Here is a 21,697-nt window from a genome sequence, read left to right as displayed (position 1 = left end):
TATTCTCACTCCCTCCATCTTTCCTCTCCAGTGCCTTTGTACTACTCCTCTACCTCCATCCCTCCTTCCATCGCTCATCTTGTGTGTGTGTGTGTGTGTGTGTGTGTGTGTGTGTGTGTGTGTGTGTGTGTGTGTGTGTGTGTGTGTGTGTGTGTGTGTGTGTGTGTGTGTGTGTGTGTGTGTGTGTGTGTGTGTGTGTGTGTGTGTGTGTGTGTGTGTGTGTGTGTGTGTTGACCGGTGCATCATTAGCGCTGTGTGTGATTGGCAGCAGGCCTGACAGGGCCTCCTATGGGGGGAGGCAGTGGAGGGAACCTGTCGCTCTGCTCCACAAGGGAAGACTGCCAAGCTTTCTCTCTCACACACTGAGACATGCATCCATCCATGCACAATAATGGCATGTTGTGTCTCGACGCAGGGTTGTCTCGACGCAGGGTTGTCTCGACGCAGGGTTGTCTCGACTCTCGACGCAGGGCTGTCTCTGTGTCTTTGCCCCCTACTGTATCAAACATCCTAGCCTGTCAGAAACCTTTCACCCTCCCAGCAAAAGATCTTTCATTTAGCCTCACACTCACTAAGACAATCAGTCTCAGTCCTTTTTGTCAACTTTGGACTCCTACAAAATCCAACCGTTAAATTATTCAGCGACTTCGCCGCTCGCCCTCTGATCCCTCCCTCTCTTGACGTGTCCATTTGATGAGGATTAATAGAAACCATTTAAATCAGGAAATAAATACATAAAAGTTGATGACAGCCCTCATCTGCTGTTAGAGAGAGAGGGGGGAGAGTAGCGAGAGGGGGAGAGAGAGAGAGAGAGAGAGAGATGGAGAGACAGTAAAGAAGGAGAGAGAGGGTAAAGAAGGAGAGAGAAGAGAGAGAGAGGAGGAGAGACAGAGTAAGAAGGATAGGGGAGCGATAGAGTGGAGGAGAGACAGAGTAAAGAAGGAGAGAGAGGGTAAAGGTCGGAGAGGGGAGAGAGAGAGGAGGAGAGACAGAGTAGAGAAGGAGAGGAAGAGAGACAGAGTAAAGAAGGAGAGGGGAGAGAGGAAGAGAGACAGAGTAAAGAAGGAGAGGGGGAGAGAGAGAGAGTAAGAGAGAGAGTAAAGAAGGAAGGGAGAGAGAGGAAGAGAGACAGAGTAAAGAAGGAGAGGGGGGAGAGAGGAGGAGATACAGAGTAAAGAAGGAGAGGGGAGAGAGGAAGAGAGACAGAGTAAAGAAGGAGAGGGGAGAGAGGAAGAGAGACAGAGTAAAGAAGGAGAGGGGGAGAGAGAGGAAGAGAGACAGAGTAAAGAAGGAGAGGGGGGAGAGAGAGGAAGAGAGACAGAGTAAAGAAGGAGAGGGGGGAGAGAGAGGAAGAGAGACAGAGTAAAGAAGGAGAGGAAGGAGAGAGAGAGGAGGAGAGAGTAAAGAAGGAGAGGGGGGAGAGAGATGGGGGAGAGGAAGAGATAGAGAGGAGCAGAGACAGAGTAAAGACGGAGAGAGAGAGGAGGAGAGACAGAGTAAAGAGGGAGAGAGTAAAGAGAGAGAGAGAGACAGAGTAAAGAAGGAGAGGGAGGGAGGGAGAGAGAGAGGAGGAGAGACAGAGTAAAGACAGAGAGAGAGAGGAGGAGAGACAGAGTAAAGAGGGAGAGAGTAAAGAGAGAGAGAGAGACAGAGTAAAGAAGGAGAGGGAGGGAGGGAGAGAGAGAGAGGAGGAGAGACAGAGTAAAGAGGGAGAGAGAGGAGGAGAGACAGAGTAAAGACAGAGAGAGAGAGAGGAGGAGAGACAGAGTAAAGAGGGAGAGAGACAGAGTAAAGAGAGAGAGAGAGACAGAGTAAAGAAGGAGAGGGAGGGAGGGAGAGAGAGAGAGGAGGAGAGAGTAAAGAAGGAGAGGGGGAGAGAGAGGGGGGGAGAGGAAGCGATAGAGAGGAGCAGAGACAGAGTAAAGACGGAGAGAGAGGAGGAGAGACAGAGTAAAGAGAGAGAGAGAGAGACAGAGTAAAGAGGGAGAGAGACAGAGTAAAGAGAGAGAGAGAGAGAGACAGAGTAAAGAGGGAGAGAGAGAGACAGAGTAAAGAGAGAGAGAGAGACAGAGTAAAGACGGAGAGAGAGGAGGAGAGACAGAGTAAAGAGAGAGAGAGAGAGAGACAGAGTAAAGAGAGAGAGAGAGAGACAGAGTAAAGAGAGAGAGAGAGAGAGACAGAGTAAAGAGAGAGAGAGAGAGAAAGACAGAGTAAAGAGGGAGAAAGCGAGAGAGAGAGAGAGACAGAGTAAAGAGGGAGAGAGAGAGACAGAGTAAAGAGGGAGAGAGAGAGACAGAGTAAAGAGGGAGAGAGACAGAGTAAAGAGGGAGAGAGAGAGACAGAGTAAAGAGAGAGAGAGAGAGAGACAGAGTAAAGAGGGAGAGAGAGAGACAGAGTAAAGAGGGAGAGAGACAGAGTAAAGAGGGAGAGCGACAGAGTAAAGAGAGAGAGAGAGACAGAGTAAAGTGGGAGAGAGAGAGAAAGACAGAGTAAAGAGGGAGGGAGAGAGAGAGAGAGAGAGAGAGAGAGACAGAGTAAAGAGGGAGAGAGAGAGACAGAGTAAAGAGGGAGAGAGAGAGACAGAGTAAAGAGGGAGAGAGACAGAGTAAAGAGGGAGAGAGACAGAGTAAAGAGGGAGAGAGACAGAGTAAAGAGGGAGAGAGACAGAGTAAAGAGGGAGAGAGACAGAGTAAAGAGGGAGAGAGACAGAGTAAAGAGGGAGAGAGACAGAGTAAAGAGGGAGAGAGAGACAGAGTAAAGAGAGAGGGAGAGACAGAGACCGAGTAAAGAGGGAGAGAGACAGAGTAAAGAGGGAGAGAGAGAGACAGAGTAAAGAGGGAGAGAGAGAGAAAGACAGAGTAAAGAGGGAGAGAGAGACAGAGTAAAGAGGGAGAGAGAGAGAAAGACAGAGTAAAGAGGGAGAGAGAGACAGAGTAAAGAGGGAGAGAGAGAGAAAGACAGAGTAAAGAGGGAGAGAGCGAGAGAGAGAGACAGAGTAAAGAAGGAGAGGGGAGAGAGGAAGAGAGACAGAGTAAAGAAGGAGAGGGGGAGAGAGAGAGGAAGAGAGAGAGTAAAGAAGGAAGGGAGAGAGAGGAAGAGAGACAGAGTAAAGAAGGAGAGGGGGGAGAGAGGAGGAGATACAGAGTAAAGAAAGAGAGGGGGGAGAGGAGGAGATACAGAGTAAAGAAGGAGAGGAAGGGAGAGAGAGAGAGGAGGAGAGACAGAGTAAAGAGAGAGAGAGAGACAGAGTAAAGAAGGAGAGGGAGGGAGGGAGAGAGAGAGAGAAGGAGAGGGGGAGAGAGAGGGGGGGAGAGGAAGAGATAGAGAGGAGCAGAGACAGAGTAAAGACGGAGAGAGAGGAGGAGAGACAGAGTAAAGACGGAGAGAGAGGAGGAGAGACAGAGTAAAGAGAGAGAGAGAGGAGGAGAGACAGAGTAAAGAGGGAGAGAGACAGAGTAAAGAGAGGGAGAGAGACAGAGTAAAGAGAGAGAGAGAGACAGAGTAAAGAGAGGGAGAGAGACAGAGTAAAGAGAGAGAGAGAGACAGAGTAAAGAGAGAGAGAGAGACAGAGTAAAGAGAGGGAGAGAGACAGAGTAAAGAGAGAGAGAGAGAGAGACAGAGTAAAGAAGGAGAGGGAGGGAGAGAGAGAGAGGAGGAGAGACAGAGTAAAGAGGGAGAGAGAGGAGGAGAGACAGAGTAAAGACAGAGAGAGAGAGGAGGAGAGACAGAGTAAAGAGAGAGAGAGAGGAGGAGAGACAGTAAAGAGGGAGAGAGACAGAGTAAAGAGAGAGAGAGAGACAGAGTAAAGAAGGAGAGGGAGGGAGGGAGAGAGAGAGAGGAGGAGAGAGTAAAGAAGGAGAGGGGGAGAGAGAGGGGGAGAGGAAGAGATAGAGAGGAGCAGAGACAGAGTAAAGACGGAGAGAGAGGAGGAGAGACAGAGTGAAGAGAGAGAGAGAGAGAGACAGAGTAAAGAGGGAGAGAGAGACAGAGTAAAGGTCGGAGAGGGGAGAGAGAGAGGAGGAGAGACAGAGTAGAGAAGGAGAGGAAGAGAGACAGAGTAAAGAAGGAGAGGGGAGAGAGGAAGAGAGACAGAGTAAAGAAGGAGAGGGGGAGAGAGAGAGAGTAAGAGAGAGAGTAAAGAAGGAAGGGAGAGAGAGGAAGAGAGACAGAGTAAAGAAGGAGAGGGGGGAGAGAGGAGGAGATACAGAGTAAAGAAGGAGAGGGGAGAGAGGAAGAGAGACAGAGTAAAGAAGGAGAGGGGAGAGAGGAAGAGAGACAGAGTAAAGAAGGAGAGGGGGGAGAGAGAGGAAGAGAGACAGAGTAAAGAAGGAGAGGGGGAGAGAGAGGAAGAGAGACAGAGTAAAGAAGGAGAGGGGAGAGAGGAAGAGAGACAGAGTAAAGAAGGAGAGGGGAGAGAGGAAGAGAGACAGAGTAAAGAAGGAGAGGGGGGAGAGAGAGGAAGAGAGACAGAGTAAAAAGGAGAGGAAGGGAGAGAGAGAGGAGGAGAGAGTAAAGAAGGAGAGGGGGAGAGAGAGGGGGGAGAGGAAGAGATAGAGAGGAGCAGAGACAGAGTAAAGACGGAGAGAGAGGAGGAGAGACAGAGTAAAGAGAGAGAGAGAGGAGGAGAGACAGAGTAAAGAGGGAGAGAGAGGAGGAGAGACAGAGTAAAGACAGAGAGAGAGAGGAGGAGAGACAGAGTAAAGAGGGAGAGAGTAAAGAGAGAGAGAGAGACAGAGTAAAGAAGGAGAGGGAGGGAGGGAGAGAGAGAGAGGAGGAGAGACAGAGTAAAGAGGGAGAGAGAGGAGGAGAGACAGAGTAAAGACAGAGAGAGAGAGAGGAGGAGAGACAGAGTAAAGAGGGAGAGAGACAGAGTAAAGAGAGAGAGAGAGACAGAGTAAAGAAGGAGAGGGAGGGAGGGAGAGAGAGAGAGGAGGAGAGAGTAAAGAAGGAGAGGGGGAGAGAGAGGGGGGGAGAGGAAGCGATAGAGAGGAGCAGAGACGGAGTAAAGACGGAGAGAGAGGAGGAGAGACAGAGTAAAGAGAGAGAGAGAGACAGAGTAAAGAGGGAGAGAGAGACAGAGTAAAGAGAGAGAGAGAGAGACAGAGTAAAGAGAGAGAGAGAGAGACAGAGTAAAGAGAGAGAGAGAGAGACAGAGTAAAGACGGAGAGAGAGGAGGAGAGACAGAGTAAAGAGAGAGAGGAGGAGAGACAGAGTAAAGAGAGAGAGAGAGAGACAGAGTAAAGAGAGAGAGAGAGAGACAGAGTAAAGAGAGAGAGAGAGAGAGAGAAAGACAGAGTAAAGAGGGAGAGAGCGAGAAAGAGAGAGAGACAGAGTAAAGAGGGAGAGAGAGAGACAGAGTAAAGAGGGAGAGAGAGAGACAGAGTAAAGAGGGAGAGAGAGAGACAGAGTAAAGAGGGAGAGAGAGGAGGAGAGACAGTAAAGAGGGAGAGAGACAGAGTAAAGAGAGAGAGAGAGACAGAGTAAAGAAGGAGAGGGAGGGAGGGAGAGAGAGAGAGGAGGAGAGAGTAAAGAAGGAGAGGGGGAGAGAGAGGGGGGGAGAGGAAGAGATAGAGAGGAGCAGAGACAGAGTAAAGACGGAGAGAGAGGAGGAGAGACAGAGTGAAGAGAGAGAGAGAGAGAGAGACAGAGTAAAGAGGGAGAGAGAGGAGGAGAGACAGTAAAGAGGGAGAGAGACAGAGTAAAGAGAGAGAGAGAGACAGAGTAAAGAAGGAGAGGGAGGGAGGGAGAGAGAGAGAGGAGGAGAGAGTAAAGAAGGAGAGGGGGAGAGAGAGGGGGAGAGGAAGAGATAGAGAGGAGCAGAGACAGAGTAAAGACGGAGAGAGAGGAGGAGAGACAGAGTGAAGAGAGAGAGAGAGAGAGACAGAGTAAAGAGGGAGAGAGAGACAGAGTAAAGGTCGGAGAGGGGAGAGAGAGAGGAGGAGAGACAGAGTAGAGAAGGAGAGGAAGAGAGACAGAGTAAAGAAGGAGAGGGGAGAGAGGAAGAGAGACAGAGTAAAGAAGGAGAGGGGGGAGAGAGAGAGTAAGAGAGAGAGTAAAGAAGGAAGGGAGAGAGAGGAAGAGAGACAGAGTAAAGAAGGAGAGGGGGAGAGAGGAGGAGATACAGAGTAAAGAAGGAGAGGGGAGAGAGGAAGAGAGACAGAGTAAAGAAGGAGAGGGGAGAGAGGAGAGAGAGACAGAGTAAAGAAGGAGAGGGGGAGAGAGAGGAAGAGAGACAGAGTAAAGAAGGAGAGGGGGAGAGAGAGGAAGAGAGACAGAGTAAAGAAGGAGAGGGGAGAGAGGAAGAGAGACAGAGTAAAGAAGGAGAGGGGAGAGAGGAAGAGAGACAGAGTAAAGAAGGAGAGGGGAGAGAGGAGGAGAGACAGAGTAGAGAAGGAGAGGAAGAGAGACAGAGTAAAGAAGGAGAGGGGAGAGAGGAAGAGAGACAGAGTAAAGAAGGAGAGGGGGAGAGAGAGAGAGTAAGAGAGAGAGTAAAGAAGGAAGGGAGAGAGAGGAAGAGAGACAGAGTAAAGAAGGAGAGGGGGGAGAGAGGAGGAGACAGAGTAAAGAAGGAGAGGGGAGAGAGGAAGAGAGACAGAGTAAAGAAGGAGAGGGGAGAGAGGAAGAGAGACAGAGTAAAGAAGGAGAGGGGGGAGAGAGAGGAAGAGAGACAGAGTAAAGAAGGAGAGGGGGAGAGAGAGGAAGAGAGACAGAGTAAAGAAGGAGAGGGGAGAGAGGAAGAGAGACAGAGTAAAGAAGGAGAGGGGAGAGAGGAAGAGAGACAGAGTAAAGAAGGAGAGGGGAGAGAGGAAGAGAGACAGAGTAAAGAAGGAGAGGAAGGGAGAGAGAGAGAGAGAGGAGGAGAGAGTAAAGAAGGAGAGGGGGAGAGAGAGGGGGGAGAGGAAGAGATAGAGAGGAGCAGAGACAGAGTAAAGACGGAGAGAGAGGAGGAGAGACAGAGTAAAGAGAGAGAGAGAGGAGGAGAGACAGAGTAAAGAGGGAGAGAGAGGAGGAGAGACAGAGTAAAGACAGAGAGAGAGAGGAGGAGAGACAGAGTAAAGAGGGAGAGAGTAAAGAGAGAGAGAGAGACAGAGTAAAGAAGGAGAGGGAGGGAGGGAGAGAGAGAGAGGAGGAGAGACAGAGTAAAGAGGGAGAGAGAGGAGGAGAGACAGAGTAAAGACAGAGAGAGAGAGAGGAGGAGAGACAGAGTAAAGAGGGAGAGAGACAGAGTAAAAAGAGAGAGAGAGACAGAGTAAAGAAGGAGAGGGAGGGAGGGAGAGAGAGAGAGGAGGAGAGAGTAAAGAAGGAGAGGGGGAGAGAGAGGGGGGGAGAGGAAGCGATAGAGAGGAGCAGAGACGGAGTAAAGACGGAGAGAGAGGAGGAGAGACAGAGTAAAGAGAGAGAGAGAGAGACAGAGTAAAGAGGGAGAGAGACAGAGTAAAGAGAGAGAGAGAGAGACAGAGTAAAGAGAGAGAGAGAGACAGAGTAAAGAGAGAGAGAGAGAGACAGAGTAAAGACGGAGAGAGAGGAGGAGAGACAGAGTAAAGAGAGAGAGGAGGAGAGACAGAGTAAAGAGAGAGAGAGAGAGACAGAGTAAAGAGAGAGAGAGAGAGACAGAGTAAAGAGAGAGAGAGAGAGAAAGACAGAGTAAAGAGGGAGAGAGCGAGAAAGAGAGAGAGAGAGTAAAGAGGGAGAGAGAGAGACAGAGTAAAGAGGGAGAGAGAGAGACAGAGTAAAGAGGGAGAGAGAGAGACAGAGTAAAGAGGGAGAGAGACAGAGTAAAGAGGGAGAGAGACAGAGTAAAGAGGGAGAGAGAGAGACAGAGTAAAGAGGGAGAGAGACAGAGTAAAGAGGGAGAGAGAGAGACAGAGTAAAGAGGGAGAGAGAGAGAGAGACAGAGTAAAGAGGGAGAGAGAGACAGAGTAAAGAGGGAGAGAGCGAGAGAGAGAGACAGAGTAAAGAAGGAGAGGGGAGAGAGGAAGAGAGACAGAGTAAAGAAGGAGAGGGGGAGAGAGAGAGAGGAAGAGAGAGAGTAAAGAAGGAAGGGAGAGAGAGGAAGAGAGACAGAGTAAAGAAGGAGAGGGGGGAGAGAGGAGGAGATACAGAGTAAAGAAAGAGAGGGGGGAGAGGAGGAGATACAGAGTAAAGAAGGAGAGGAAGGGAGAGAGAGAGAGGAGGAGAGACAGAGTAAAGAGGGAGAGAGACAGAGTAAAGAGAGAGAGAGAGACAGAGTAAAGAAGGAGAGGGAGGGAGGGAGAGAGAGAGAGGAGGAGAGAGTAAAGAAGGAGAGGGGGAGAGAGAGGGGGGGAGAGGAAGAGATAGAGAGGAGCAGAGACAGAGTAAAGACGGAGAGAGAGGAGGAGAGACATAGTAAAGACGGAGAGAGAGGAGGAGAGACAGAGTAAAGAGAGAGAGAGAGGAGGAGAGACAGAGTAAAGAGGGAGAGAGACAGAGTAAAGAGAGGGAGAGAGACAGAGTAAAGAGAGAGAGAGAGACAGAGTAAAGAGAGAGAGAGAGACAGAGTAAAGAGAGAGAGAGAGACAGAGTAAAGAGGGAGAGAGACAGAGTAAAGAGAGAGAGAGAGACAGAGTAAAGAAGGAGAGGGAGGGAGGGAGAGAGAGAGAGGAGGAGAGACAGAGTAAAGAGGGAGAGAGAGGAGGAGAGACAGAGTAAAGAGAGAGAGAGAGGAGGAGAGACAGTAAAGAGGGAGAGAGACAGAGTAAAGAGAGAGAGAGAGACAGAGTAAAGAAGGAGAGGGAGGGAGGGAGAGAGAGAGAGGAGGAGAGAGTAAAGAAGGAGAGGGGGAGAGAGAGGGGGGGAGAGGAAGAGATAGAGAGGAGCAGAGACAGAGTAAAGACGGAGAGAGAGGAGGAGAGACAGAGTAAAGAGAGAGAGAGAGAGAGACAGAGTAAAGAGGGAGAGAGAGACAGAGTAAAGAGGGAGAGAGAGACAGAGTAAAGAGGGAGAGAGAGAGACAGAGTAAAGAGAGAGACAGACAGAGTAATGAGAGAGAGAGAGAGACAGAGTAAAGAGAGAGAGAGACAGAGTAAAGACGGAGAGAGAGGAGGAGAGACAGAGTAAAGAGAGAGCGAGAGAGACAGAGTAAAGAGAGAGAGAGAGACAGAGTAAAGAGAGAGAGAGAGAGAGAGAGAGACAGAGTAAAGAGGGAGAGAGAGAGAAAGAAAGACAGAGTAAAGAGGGAGGGAGAGAGAGAGAGAGAGAGTAAAGAGAGAGACAGAGTAAAGAGAGAGAGAGACAGAGTAAAGAGGGAGAGAGAGACAGAGTAAAGAGAGAGCGACAGAGTAAAGAGGGAGAGAGAGAGACAGAGTAAAGAGGGAGAGAGACAGAGTAAAGAGAGAGAGAAAGACAGAGTAGAGAGAGAGAGAGAGAGAGACAGAGTAAAGAGAGAGAGAGAGACAGAGTAAAGAGAGAGAGAGAGAGAGAGAGAGACAGAGTAAAGAGGGAGAGAGAGAGAAAGAAAGACAGAGTAAAGAGGGAGGGAGAGAGAGAGAGAGAGAGTAAAGAGAGAGACAGAGTAAAGAGAGAGAGAGACAGAGTAAAGAGGGAGAGAGAGACAGAGTAAAGAGAGAGCGACAGAGTAAAGAGGGAGAGAGAGAGACAGAGTAAAGAGGGAGAGAGACAGAGTAGAGAGAGAGAGAAAGACAGAGTAGAGAGAGAGAGAGAGAGAGAGAGAGAGAGAGAGAGAGAGAGAGAGAGAGAGAGAGAGAGAGAGAGAGAGAGAGAGAGAGAGAGAGAGAGAGAGAGAGAGAGAGAGAGAGAGAAAACAGAGTAAAGATGGTTAGGAGAGAGTGAGACAGAGGAGGAGAGACAGAGTAAAGAAGGAGAGAGCGAGAGAGGATGACAGAGTAAAGAAGGATAGGAGAAAGAGAGAGGTGGACATACAGATTAAACGAGGAGAGGGGGGAGAAAGAGGAGAGGGGGGAGAGAAAGATGTCTTTCAGCAACATTGATGCTATAATTGAAGGTGCCATTACAGACATGCGGTGGACATGGACACGTGACCCAGACACACACACACACACACACACACACACACACACACACACACTCATAAGAGACCAGGAGGTTAAGTATTAGGCTGTTTACAGAGTCTGGTTGAAGAGCACCTCTTGTCTAGACACCAGTGATATCAATCTGGTTCAAACTTCTGCCGAGCAGTTGCTGAGAGCTGCCATGTCTCACTGATACCCTACCGTTATACCTGTCAGGAAGTCTTCTGGACACGTTGGACAGTTCAATACTGTCCCTCTGCATTATACAGTAACTATCCAGTTAGCGGTGCAGGACATTGGCTGGCTGTTGTCATGGCGACAGCAGAAAGTCTATTGCTACATAACTCTGAAGAGAAGTGTTGAAAAAGAAGCAGCTGTAATCTCCCCGTGTGAATTTGTAACTGTTTGGCCTTGAGTTGCTGGCCGTTGTGAGCGGAGTGAATGAGACTTCGAACGAGAGCGGTGCCACGAGTTATTCAATGGTTTTTTTTCGACTTTTCCGATGAGTTTCTTGACTCTTAACACTAGCCTAAGTTGTTAGTTACGATGCTTCTGTTCAGAGCTCGTATTCAGTGCACATGAATAAAACTTCAAATGAGAGGCAGGCCGCGAAATAGTTTATCAACGTTTTCGACTTCTACCACAATGCCCTTTTGTGTAGGCATACCCTTTTGTGTAGGCATACCCTTTTGTGTAGGCATACCCTTTTGTGTAGGCATACCCTTTTGTGTAGGCATACCCTTGAACGTGTAGATGTTCAACAACAACAAAAAATTCATAACGTTTGATAGCACCCCCTCTTGAGATTCGTGTGTGTGTGTGTGTGTGTGTGTGTGTGTGTGTGTGTGTGTGTGTGTGTGTGTGTGTGTGTGTGTGTGTGTGTGTGTGTGTGTGTGTGTGTGTGTGTGTGTGTGTGTGTGTGTGTGTGACTCATTCATTCCAGAAAACACCAATTATTTCCTGGTTGACACCTAGTTTAATACCTGGTCATAATGGTTTCTCCTGTTTTCCCTTCCCTTTCACTCTTCCTCCCTCCTTTCCCGTTCCCTTTCACTCTTCCTCCTTCCTTCCCTCCTTTTCCCTTCCCTTTCACTCTTCCTCCCCTCCTTTTCCCTTCCCTTTCACTCTTCCTCCCCTCCTTTTCACTTCCCTTTCACTCTTCCTCCTTCCTTCCCTCCTTTTCCCTTCCCTTTCACTCTTCCTCCTTCCTCCCTCCTTTTCCCTTCCCTTTCACTCTTCCTCCCCTCCTTTTCCCTTCCCTTTCACTCTTCCTCCTTCCTTCCCTCCTTTTCCCTTCCCTTTCACTCTTCCTCCCCTCCTTTTCCCTTCCCTTTCACTCTTCCTCCTTCCTTCCCTCCTTTTCCCTTCCCTTTCACTCTTCCTCCCCTCCTTTTCCCTTCCCTTTCACTCTTCCTCCCTTCCTTTTCCCTTCCCTTTCACTCTTCCTCCCCTCCTTTTCCCTTCCCTTTCACTCTTCCTCCCCTCCTTTTCCCTTCCCTTTCACTCTTCCTCCCCTCCTTTTCCCTTCCCTTTCACTCTTCCTCCTTCCTCCCCTCCTTTTCCCTTCCCTTTCACTCTTCCTCCTTCCTTCCCTCCTTTTCCCTTCCCTTTCACTCTTCCTCCCCTCCTTTTCCCTTCCCTTTCACTCTTCCTCCCCTCCTTTTCCCTTCCCTTTCACTCTTCCTCCCTTCCTTTTCCCTTCCCTTTCACTCTTCCTCCCCTCCTTTTCCCTTCCCTTTCACTCTTCCTCCCCTCCTTTTCCCTTCCCTTTCACTCTTCCTCCCCTCCTTTTCCCTTCCCTTTCACTCTTCCTCCTTCCTCCCCTCCTTTTCCCTTCCCTTTCACTCTTCTTCCCTCCTTTTCCCTTTCCGTCTTCCTCCCTCCTCTCGTCCTCCTTCCTCCCTCCTCTCGTCCTCCCTCTCCATCCCTGGTTTCCCTGGTTTTCCAGAACATGTTGGTGGAGAAGGTGGAACAGATGATGGAGTGGAGCTCCAGGCGTTCCGTGATCCGGATGAACGGCGATAAGTTCCGGAGGTTCGTCAAGGCCCCGCCCCGGAACTACTCGGTCATCGTGATGTTCACCGCGCTGCAGCCGCAGAGGCAGTGCTCCGTCTGCAGGTATGGAACCCCTCCGCTCCGCGACCACAGACAGGAGGCGCTATACTACACAGCACCGTGTACAGTTTTTGCAGGTTTTTGCTCCAGCCCAGTGTGTTGAGACCTGGTGAAATACACTTGAAGTAAATAGTGATTTGATTTGAAGATCAGGATGAGCTGTTTATTTGAATCAGGTATGCAGCAGGTAGCCTAGCGGTCAGAGGTTTGTGCCTGTAACCCAAAGATGGCTGGTTAGAATACCCGAGCCGACAAGGTGAATGACATGTTGATGATAGTTTGATCCAGGGGCGCTGCACTTCTATGGCTGACCCTGTAAAACAACACACTTCACTGCACCTATCTGGTTTGTGTGACAATAAAACAGAGATTTATTTGATTATTTTGGAACAAAATGATGCACACACAGCAGCCCTTCAGGACTGGACTTTCCCACCTCGGCCCAATCAGCCAATACAAGATAATACAAATCAATCATACAGTTGATGAAAGAGACAAAACAGAATAAAGAAAAGTATAATGACCATTTGACCTCTAGTGATGACCCATCAACAACTCTACAGAACAGTCAGTCTATTCAGTCTAGATCTACGTTTGGGGATTCGGGGGGGTTTAATAAAGACAAGGACATAGGCTAAAGTCATCATGTCCTTTTGACCTCCGGTGATGGTCCATCAACCTGCAAGTCTGTTCAGTCTAGATCTATTTTTGGCATTGAAATAGACGACAGTCAACATGACCTGTTGACCTCTGGTGATGACCTCCAGACAGTGATCTACTCTACATAACAGCCAGTGTGTTAAGTCTAGATCTCCGTTTTGGGGCCCAGTTTCTCTCCTCAAGGAGCCTTCACACGGAGAACCCAGCCGTTCGCTTCATTGAATAAAGATGACGCCAACCAGGGAATAATCATGTGTATTACGGAAATAGAGGAAGTTAATTTAATCCACACTGACCTTTCCCACTCCCATCATCCTCTCTGTTGCCCGTGACCCATAATGCTTTTTTAATCATCTGCTGTCGACTCAAATCACTTAATTATTTATCTCTCTCTCTCTGTTCCTCTTGTTTTTGGTTTTTCTCTCGCCCTCTCTTCCGGCTCTCGACGACGGCAGGGCCAACCTCGACGTATGCATTTATTTATCCATTTATATTAAAATGATTCATCTTAACAAGGAAACAAGGTTTCCTTTCAATTTGAGGATGTCACTCCGAAGCGCATTAGTTAATGTCACGCGCCAGCTCTCTCTGCTTCGCAATTGGGACGGACCATTTCCATAAACGATACCATCGCGTCGCTAGTCAGCGGGCGCACAAGACACATTTTGGGTTGTGACCCCCCCCCCCAAAAGCACAGACGGGCACTGGGAGGGACTGCTAATCGCCCGGGGGTCCTCGCACTGCCATCCATCACTCTTTCTTTCATTCTTCTCGTTCTCTTTTCTATACCACTCTCTCTTTGTTTGTTTCCTTCTCTCCATCTCAGTTCCTCATGCTCTCTCTCTCCCTCTCTCCAATGACGGTACCATTTAAAGTGCACTGGACGGAAAGCTGCTAATTGTTTACAGACTTTTATCACCAAAAGAGCAACCAATCACAATGCTCTCTGAAGAGACACACTATACGTGGAGCACCGCAGAGCGCGGAACACTACAAACCATATCACTTATGTAGGACCATGAATAGTACATGAAGGCAATGCAACATTGATGCAAGTCGACATGCAATTTATGGCACTTGTGTTTAATTCCCAACAGAAACGAGTGTTTTGTTACTTGCTTTATTCATGCTTTTTTGTTGTCCCGTTTGTTAATTCATGCATTGTAACGTGTGGCAGAGGACATTAAAGTTGTCAGAGGACATTAAAGTTGTCACCAGACGTTGGCGCTGCGACTTTACGAAGCCATCTGGAGTAAACATACTTTTATGGGGTTATTTGAGAGCTCTAAATGTGTGCCATGAAGCTTCAAGACTTCCACAGGCCCAAACTCTCTTTCCACTAGTTTTAAGTGTACTTTGAACTAGGGTTGCAATATTCCTGGAACTTTCGATACACTCCCTGGTTTTTCAGGTATCCCGCTTGCAGAATTCCCGGAAACAGGAGGGAATAAGCAGGAAATCCAGAATCCTCCAAGGATCTCTGGAAAACCAGGGAATTTATTGCACACTTCAGGAATTTTGTAACCCTACCTTCAACTCTATTACGTCACATTATATAAATAAGTTTTCTGTACATTCATTTTCATTTTTTTAGCCGCCACTGTGACAGACCTGGCGGGTCCACCACTGTCTGTATTTAGCCGTGACAGGTGGAGTGGCGACGACTCAATTTGCAAAATTTCCCCAATAATTGGCACGTTTGGTTTTTTTGCTTATCGTTTCCCCTGTCATGCCAGTGTAGGGGAACTGCGACGGGCATAAGAAGTGGCAGCATCGCCAGAGTTAAAAGGAAAGCGATGGGTAGAGAGATGGTGGTTTGTCGTGATGTTATCCTCGTCTGTCCAGGACGGGATAGAGCAGCAGTAATTAGAGCTGTAGCGACGTTCTTCTCAGACACTCGTTTTCACGGCATGGCGTCGTTATCCTTCTCTCTGGGGAGGAACATGTGGCATGAGTCTCTCTCTCTCTCTCTCTCGTCTCTTCCAACTGCCTCCTCAAGCCAACGTGGCCATGATCATCACCAGCATTTACTCATCTGTTTCTTCTTCTCTCTTTCTCTCCCTCTCGTTTGCTCCCTCTCTTGTTCAATTTCCCTTTTGCCTTCGCCTCTGCTCCTCTGTCTTCCTCTCCTCTTTTCAACTCTATTTTCTCTCCCGTTCCCCCTCTCTATTTTCTCTCATTTCTCTCCCTCTTTTTTTCTCCCTTTTCTCTTCCTCTTTTTCTCTCTCTCTCTCTCCCCCTGTCTTTTTAACAGACAAGCTAACGAGGAGTACCAGGTGCTGGCTAACTCCTGGCGCTACTCCTCAGCTTTCTCTAACAAACTCTTCTTCACCGTGGTGGACTATGATGAGGGGGCGGACGTCTTTCAGCAGGTAACCGTCTGGATCTACCCCCCCCAGCCCCCCTCCCTCCATCAGTCCCCCTCTACGTTCCCCCGCTCGCTCCCTCCATCCCCAAAGCCCTCATTTCCATGTTCATAGTTGCCTGTCAGCCTCGGCGCGGAGACACAGCATGCTAATTAGCACGCAGGTGAAGTTTTAAAGGAGAGATGAATCATTGAAATAAGGTAAATAAATCAGAGGTGGCTGACAGGCTCTCTGCATGGTTTTATTTACCAGCGGGGGTTCGTCGTCCGGCGGCTCAGGCCACTTAGGGAGAGAGTTTGGGGTTTCACATCAGCTGAACATTGTTTTGGACGTGCCTCTGATTGTCAATTATATATACGATCATGTCGGATGACATTTAGCGAAGTACTCGCTTACACAAATGCTCATGTACCTTGCAATGGATGTATACTCTTGATGTATGTAGATGAGCTCTCTTATCCAACCCACATACTGTACTCATGACTCAGTCCATGCACACTCTGCATACAGTACTCTGAATGTATCATCCATATTATAAACTGAGTTTGTCCAGCCCTGAAGTCTGATTGGCCGAAAGCGGTAGTATATCAGACCGTATATCACGGGTATTACTGTACTAATTACATTTGTAAACAGTTTATAATAGCAGTAAGGCACCTCGGGGGTTTGTGGTATATAGCCAATATACCACAGCTAACGGCTGTGTCCAGGCACTCCGCGTTGTGTCGTGCTTAAGAACAGCCCTTAGCCGTGGTATATTGGCCATAGTAGCCACTGTCGTGCACTCACTGCAGGCTGACAGCTAGATAAACACCAGTGTGGGAGATTGATAAGAGTCGGTTCTGCACAACCAACCTCTTTCCCTGGGGTTGTCATTATTTTCCCAGGGTGCATCCATAGGTGGGCCGTGGGCGAAGCCCGTGTGGGCGTATGTGTGTGCATGTCACCGGGCACCTGAGTTTCTTACAGTACATCACCGCCTGCTGTGTCACTCAGTGCAGACTTCGATACAGTCGGAAAACAACCTGCCCCAACACATAAATAACATATTCCACATCGCCATAGCAACTCAGCACCAGAGAAACCCATAATAGAACTTTGGTTTCTTATCACTAACAGTCGTTTGCATGACAATAAACAGATGTGAAGCTTCCAATCGCACATTACCATAGCCAATGAGCAATTAATCTGGGTTAAATACTCACCCCTGAGGTACGCCTCACACTCTCCACTCGAGCAATTATGCGATTACGGGCCTCTAAGATTAAAAGGACATGTAATTAAATGCAGATCACTTTGTCTAGCTTTTCTTTTGTTCTAATGGAGAGAGTGCTAATGTAGTACTCCTAATGGGCGAATCACCTCTACGCTCCAGGGAGGAAGCGGTGCGCTCCTTTCATGCAATTAAGAGAAATAACCTCTGTAATGATCCTCACTTTGTTCTCTGTGAGTTTGGAGGGGGGAGGAGACTGACTTTTTAGTTGATATGAATTGCGGGAAGAGGGGTTTGGAAGGTAAACCAAGTGGAAAGAGAGAGACCGAGAATCACTCAGTGGAGAGGTATTGACACAAGTAGATAGAGATATATCTAAGAGGGAAAGAGGTTCATTTTAAAGACAGAATCGGGAAAGACAGATACAGATTGAGAGAAAGAGAGAAACAATTGAAAGAGAGGGAGAGGGGAATATCGTTGAGCGGGAGAGAGAGAGATTACTGTTGAAAGAGAGGGAGGAGGCAGACACCTAGCATAATAACTACACAGTGTGCATGCCTATCCATTCATTAGGCCTAATGGCCAGCCTGTGCAGAGGGAGAGGCTAGTAATTAGGTGTATGTTAGTGCCACCAGTGAGTTCCCTGCCCCGTGCTCCTCCCTCCCTCCCTGGGTAGGTGGCCTCATGGCCAGTCACATCATAACACCACTGGGGAAAGTGAACGGTGTATAGGGGATGTTTTTGTATGGGCAGTGGTATATCTGCACACATCGTGTAATTGGGGTTCTCACCACTTCTCTTGATTCTCTCTCTGCCTTTTCCACCTATGTCCCTCTCTCTCTCTCCCTCTCTCTCTCTCTCCTCCTCCCTACTGTATCTGTCCCTCCCTCTCTCTCTCCTCCTCACTACTGTATCTGTCCCTCCCTCTCTCTCTCTCCTCCTCCCTACTGTATCTGTCCCTCCCTCTCTCTCTCTCCTCCTCCCTACTGTATCTGTCCCTCCCTCTCTCTCTCTCCTCCTCACTACTGTATCTGTCCCTCCCTCTCTCTCTCTCTCCTCCTCCCTACTGTATCTGTCCCTCCCTCTCTCTCTCTCTCCTCCTCCCTACTGTATCTTTCCCTCCCTCTCTCTCTCTCTCCTCCTCCCTACTGTATCTGTCCCTCCCTCTCTCTCTCTCTCCTCCTCCCTACTGTATCTGTCCCTCCCTCTCTCTCTCTCCTCCTCCCTACTGTATCTGTCCCTCCCTCTCTCTCTCTCTCCTCCTCCCTACTGTATCTGTCCCTCCCTCTCTCTCTCTCTCCTCCTCCCTACTGTATCTTTCCCTCCCTCTCTCTCTCTCTCCTCCTCCCTACTGTATTGTCCCTCCCTCTCTCTATCTCCTCCTCCCCACTGTATCTGTCCCTCCCTCTCTCTCTCCTCCTCCCTACTGTATCTGTCCCTCCCTCTCTCTCTCTCTCTCTCCTCCTCCCTACTGTATCTGTCCCTCCCTCTCTCTCTCTCTCTCCTCCTCCCTACTGTATCTGTCCCTCCCTCTCTCTCTCTCTCCTCCTCCCTACTGTATCTGTCCCTCCCTCTCTCTCTCCTCCTTCCTACTGTATCTGTCCCTCCCTCTCTCTCTCTCCTCCTCCCCACTGTATCTGTCCCTCCCTCTCTCTCTCTCTCTCTCCTCCTCCCTACTGTATCTGTCCCTCCCTCCTCTCTCTCTCTCTCTCTCCTCCTTCCTACTGTATCTGTCCCTCCCTCTCTCTCTCTCTCCTCCTCCCTACTGTATCTGTCCCTCCCTCTCTCTCTCTCTCCTCCTCCCTACTGTATCTGTCCCTCCCTCTCTCTACTCCTCCCTACTGTATCTGTCCCTCCCTCCTCCTCTCTCTCTACTCCTCCCTACTGTATCTGTCCCTCCCTCCTCCTCTCTCTCTCCTCCTCCCTACTGTATCTGTCCCTCCCTCCTCCTCTCTCTCTCCTCCTCCCTACTGTATCTGTCCCTCCCTCCTCCTCTCTCTCTCCTCCTCCCTACTGTATCTGTCCCTCTCTCTCTCTCTCCTCCTCCCTACTGTATCTGTCCCTCTCTCTCTCTCTCCTCCTCCCTACTATATCTGTCCCTCCTCCTCTCTCTCTCTCTCTCCTCCCTACTGTATCTGTCCCTCCTCCTCTCTCTCTCTCTCTCCTCCTCCCTACTGTATCTGTCCCTCCCTCCTTCTCTCTCTCCTCCTCCCTACTGTATCTGTCCCTCCCTCTCTCCTCCTCCCTACTGTATCTGTCCCTCCCTCTCTCCTCCTCCCTACTGTATCTGTCCCTCCCTCTCTCCTCCTCCCTACTGTATCTGTCCCTCCCTCTCTCTTCCTCCCTACTCTATATGTCCCTCCCTCTCTCCTCCCCCCTACTGTATCTGTCCCTCCCTCCCTCTCTCTCCTCCTCCCTACTGTATCTGTCCCTCCCTCCCTCTCTCTCCTCCTCCCTACTGTATCTGTCCCTCCCTCCTCCTCTCTCTCTCCTCCTCCCTACTGTATCTGTCCCTCCCTCCCTCTCTCTCCTCCTCCCTACTGTATCTGTCCCTCTCTCTCTCTCTCCTCCTCCCTACTGTATCTGTCCCTCCCTCTCTCTCTCTCTCCTCCTCCCTACTGTATCTGTCCCTCCCTCTCTCTCTCTCTCCTCCTCCCTACTGTATCTGTCCCTCTCTCTCTCTCTCCTCCTCCCTACTGTATCTGTCTCTCTCTCTCCTCCCTACTGTATCTGTCTCTCTCTCTCTCTCTCCTCCTCCTTACTGTATCTCTCTCTCTCTCTCTCCTCCCTACTGTATCTGTCCCTCCCTCTCTCTCTCTCCTCCTCCCTACTGTATCTGTCCCTCCCTCTCTCTCTCTCTCCTCCTCCCTATTGTATCTGTCCCTCCCTCTCTCTCTCTCTCCTCCTCCCTACTGTATCTGTCTCTCTCTCTCTCCTCCCTACTGTATCTGTCTCTCTCTCTCTCTCTCCTCCTCCCTACTGTATCTCTCTCTCTCTCCTCCTCCCTACTGTATCTGTCTCTCTCTCCTCCTCCCTACTGTATCTGTCTCTCTCTCTCTCTCCTACCTACTGTATCTGTCCCTCCCTCTCTCTCTCTCTCCTCCTCCCTACTGTATCTGTCCCTCCCTCTCTCTCTCTCTCCTCCTCCCTACTGTATCTGTCCCTCCCTCTCTCTCTCTCTCTCCTCCCTACTGTATCTGTCTCTCTCTCTCTCTCTCCTCCTCCCTACTGTATCTGTCTCTCTCTCTCTCCTACCTACTGTATCTGTCTCTCTCTCTCTCTCTCCTCCTCCCTACTGTATCTCTCTCTCTCTCTCTCCTACCTACTGTATCTGTCTCTCTCTCTCTCTCCTCCTCCCTACTGTATCTGTCTCTCTCTCTCTCTCCTCCTCCCTACTGTATCTGTCTCTCTCTCTCTCTCTCCTCCTCCCTACTGTATCTGTCTCTCTCTCTCCTCCTCCCTACTGTATCTGTCTCTCTCTCTCTCCTACCTACTGTATCTGTCTCTCTCTCTCTCTCTCCTCCTCCCTACTGTATCTGTCTCTCTCTCTCTCTCTCCTCCTCCCTACTGTATCTGTCTCTCTCTCTCTCTCTCCTCCTCCCTACTGTATCTGTCTCTCTCTCTCTCCTACCTACTGTATCTGTCTCTCTCTCTCTCTCTCCTCCTCCCTACTGTATCTGTCTCTCTCTCTCTCCTACCTACTGTATCTGTCTCTCTCTCTCTCTCTCTCTCCTCCTCCCTACTGTATCTGTCTCTCTCTCTCCTCCTCCCTACTGTATCTGTCTCTCTCTCTCTCCTACCTACTGTATCTGTCCCTCTCTCTCTCTCTCTCCTCCTCCCTACTGTATCTGTCTCTCTCTCTCTCTCTCTCCTCCTCCCTACTGTATCTGTCTCTCTCTCTCTCTCGCCTCCTCCCTACTGTATCTGTATCTCTCTCTCTCTCCTCCTACCTACTGTATCTGTCTCTCTCTCTCTCTCTCTCCTACCTACTGTATCTGTCTCTCTCTCTCTCCTACCTACTGTATCTATCACCAATCCTTTCCTCTCTCTCTTTCTCTTTTTCTTTCTCCCTCTGTCTCCCTTGTCCTTCTCCCTCCGTCCCTCTCCCTTGTCCCTCTCTCTCGCTCCCTTTCTCTCTCTCTCTCTCTCTCTCTCTGTCTCTCTCCAGCTGAATATGAACTCAGCCCCTACCTTCATGCACTTCCCAGCTAAGGGAAAGCCTAAGAGGGCAGACACCTTTGACCTCCAGCGGATCGGCTTTGCCTCGGAGCAGCTGGCCAAGTGGATCGCAGACCGCACCGACGTACAGGTGAGAATTCCCCCTTTACCATAATACACCTGTGATGATTGTACAGGTGACACAAGACCCGGGTTCAAATAGTATCTGTTTTCTGTCAGCTGCGCCTGATCGGGCTTGCCTGGAGCAATGGCGCTAATGGAATCGTCCCAAAGGTGCAAATACCAACAATTTAGCAGGCTCAATTGAACGCTCAACATATTTGAAAGACAACAAATACTCTTTAAACCCAGGCCTGCCTATCACCTTTTAAAGCTTTTACAAAGTGCACACAACTATTTACCTGTCACAAAACAGACAAGCATCACAAAAACATATCAGATATAATATTTGCAGCCAACTCTGTGCCAAACATGAATAGAATACCAAAGGTTATCCTTTTTATAGCTGCGTCAGAGATGGCATCATCAGTTTCAGATCCATCATAGAGATGCAAGAAGGACAAGATCACAAAAACACAATGACCAGCTAATGGCTGTGGTATCCAGTGCTTACTATATGGCCCACTGCTCTCTGAGAATTCCAATGAGATTAGAAACTGTTATCCTTTATTAGTTCCATGGCGTCCATTAAGACTCAGAGGAGCTCCTTTTTTAAAAGCCACCGTCCTCCATTACGGGGCGACATCTCCACCAGTCGTCCATTAATCCTTTGGATTCTCCGTCGTCCTGCGGATTTGAAAAACGGCGGTTGACAGTGGACAGAATGTGACTGGGACACTTTGTAATGTTTCATTGTCACATACACTGGATAGGTACAGTGAAATGTGTTGTTTTACAGGGTCAGCCATTGTGGTGCAACGCTCCTGGAGCATATTAGGGTTAAGTGCCTTGCTCAAGGGCACATCGACAGATTTTTCACCTTGTCGGCTCGGGTATTCGAACGAGCAACCTTTCGGTTACTGGCCCAATGCTCTAACACGCACAAACACTCAGTCCACAAGCAGTCTGAATTATGGGGTATGTGGTTCCCTTTATTTGAGCTAATCCAATAGCATTAGAAGGCAAGGCCGGCGATCGACCAACAAGAAGATCTG

The 21,697-nt window shown here is 49.2% G+C and overlaps 1 protein-coding gene across 1 annotated transcript in view; it reads left to right on the top strand.

Annotated features, from left to right (window-relative positions):
- Positions 1–21,697, top strand: part of LOC123742415 (tumor suppressor candidate 3) — a 118,469-nt gene that overhangs the window by 43,659 nt on the left and 53,113 nt on the right. Inside the window, exons 2-4 of the mRNA XM_045716436.1 lie at positions 11,959–12,128; positions 15,040–15,157; positions 20,533–20,673. Coding sequence (XP_045572392.1) covers positions 11,959–12,128; positions 15,040–15,157; positions 20,533–20,673 — 429 coding nt within the window. The remainder of the gene's footprint in view (positions 1–11,958; positions 12,129–15,039; positions 15,158–20,532; positions 20,674–21,697) is intronic.

This window comes from Salmo salar, chromosome ssa04 (genome assembly GCF_905237065.1).
Source record: "Salmo salar chromosome ssa04, Ssal_v3.1, whole genome shotgun sequence".
Lineage (NCBI taxonomy): Eukaryota > Metazoa > Chordata > Actinopteri > Salmoniformes > Salmonidae > Salmo > Salmo salar.
The sequence above is the reverse complement of the archived record's forward strand: the minus strand, read 5'-3'. Positions and strand labels throughout refer to the sequence as shown.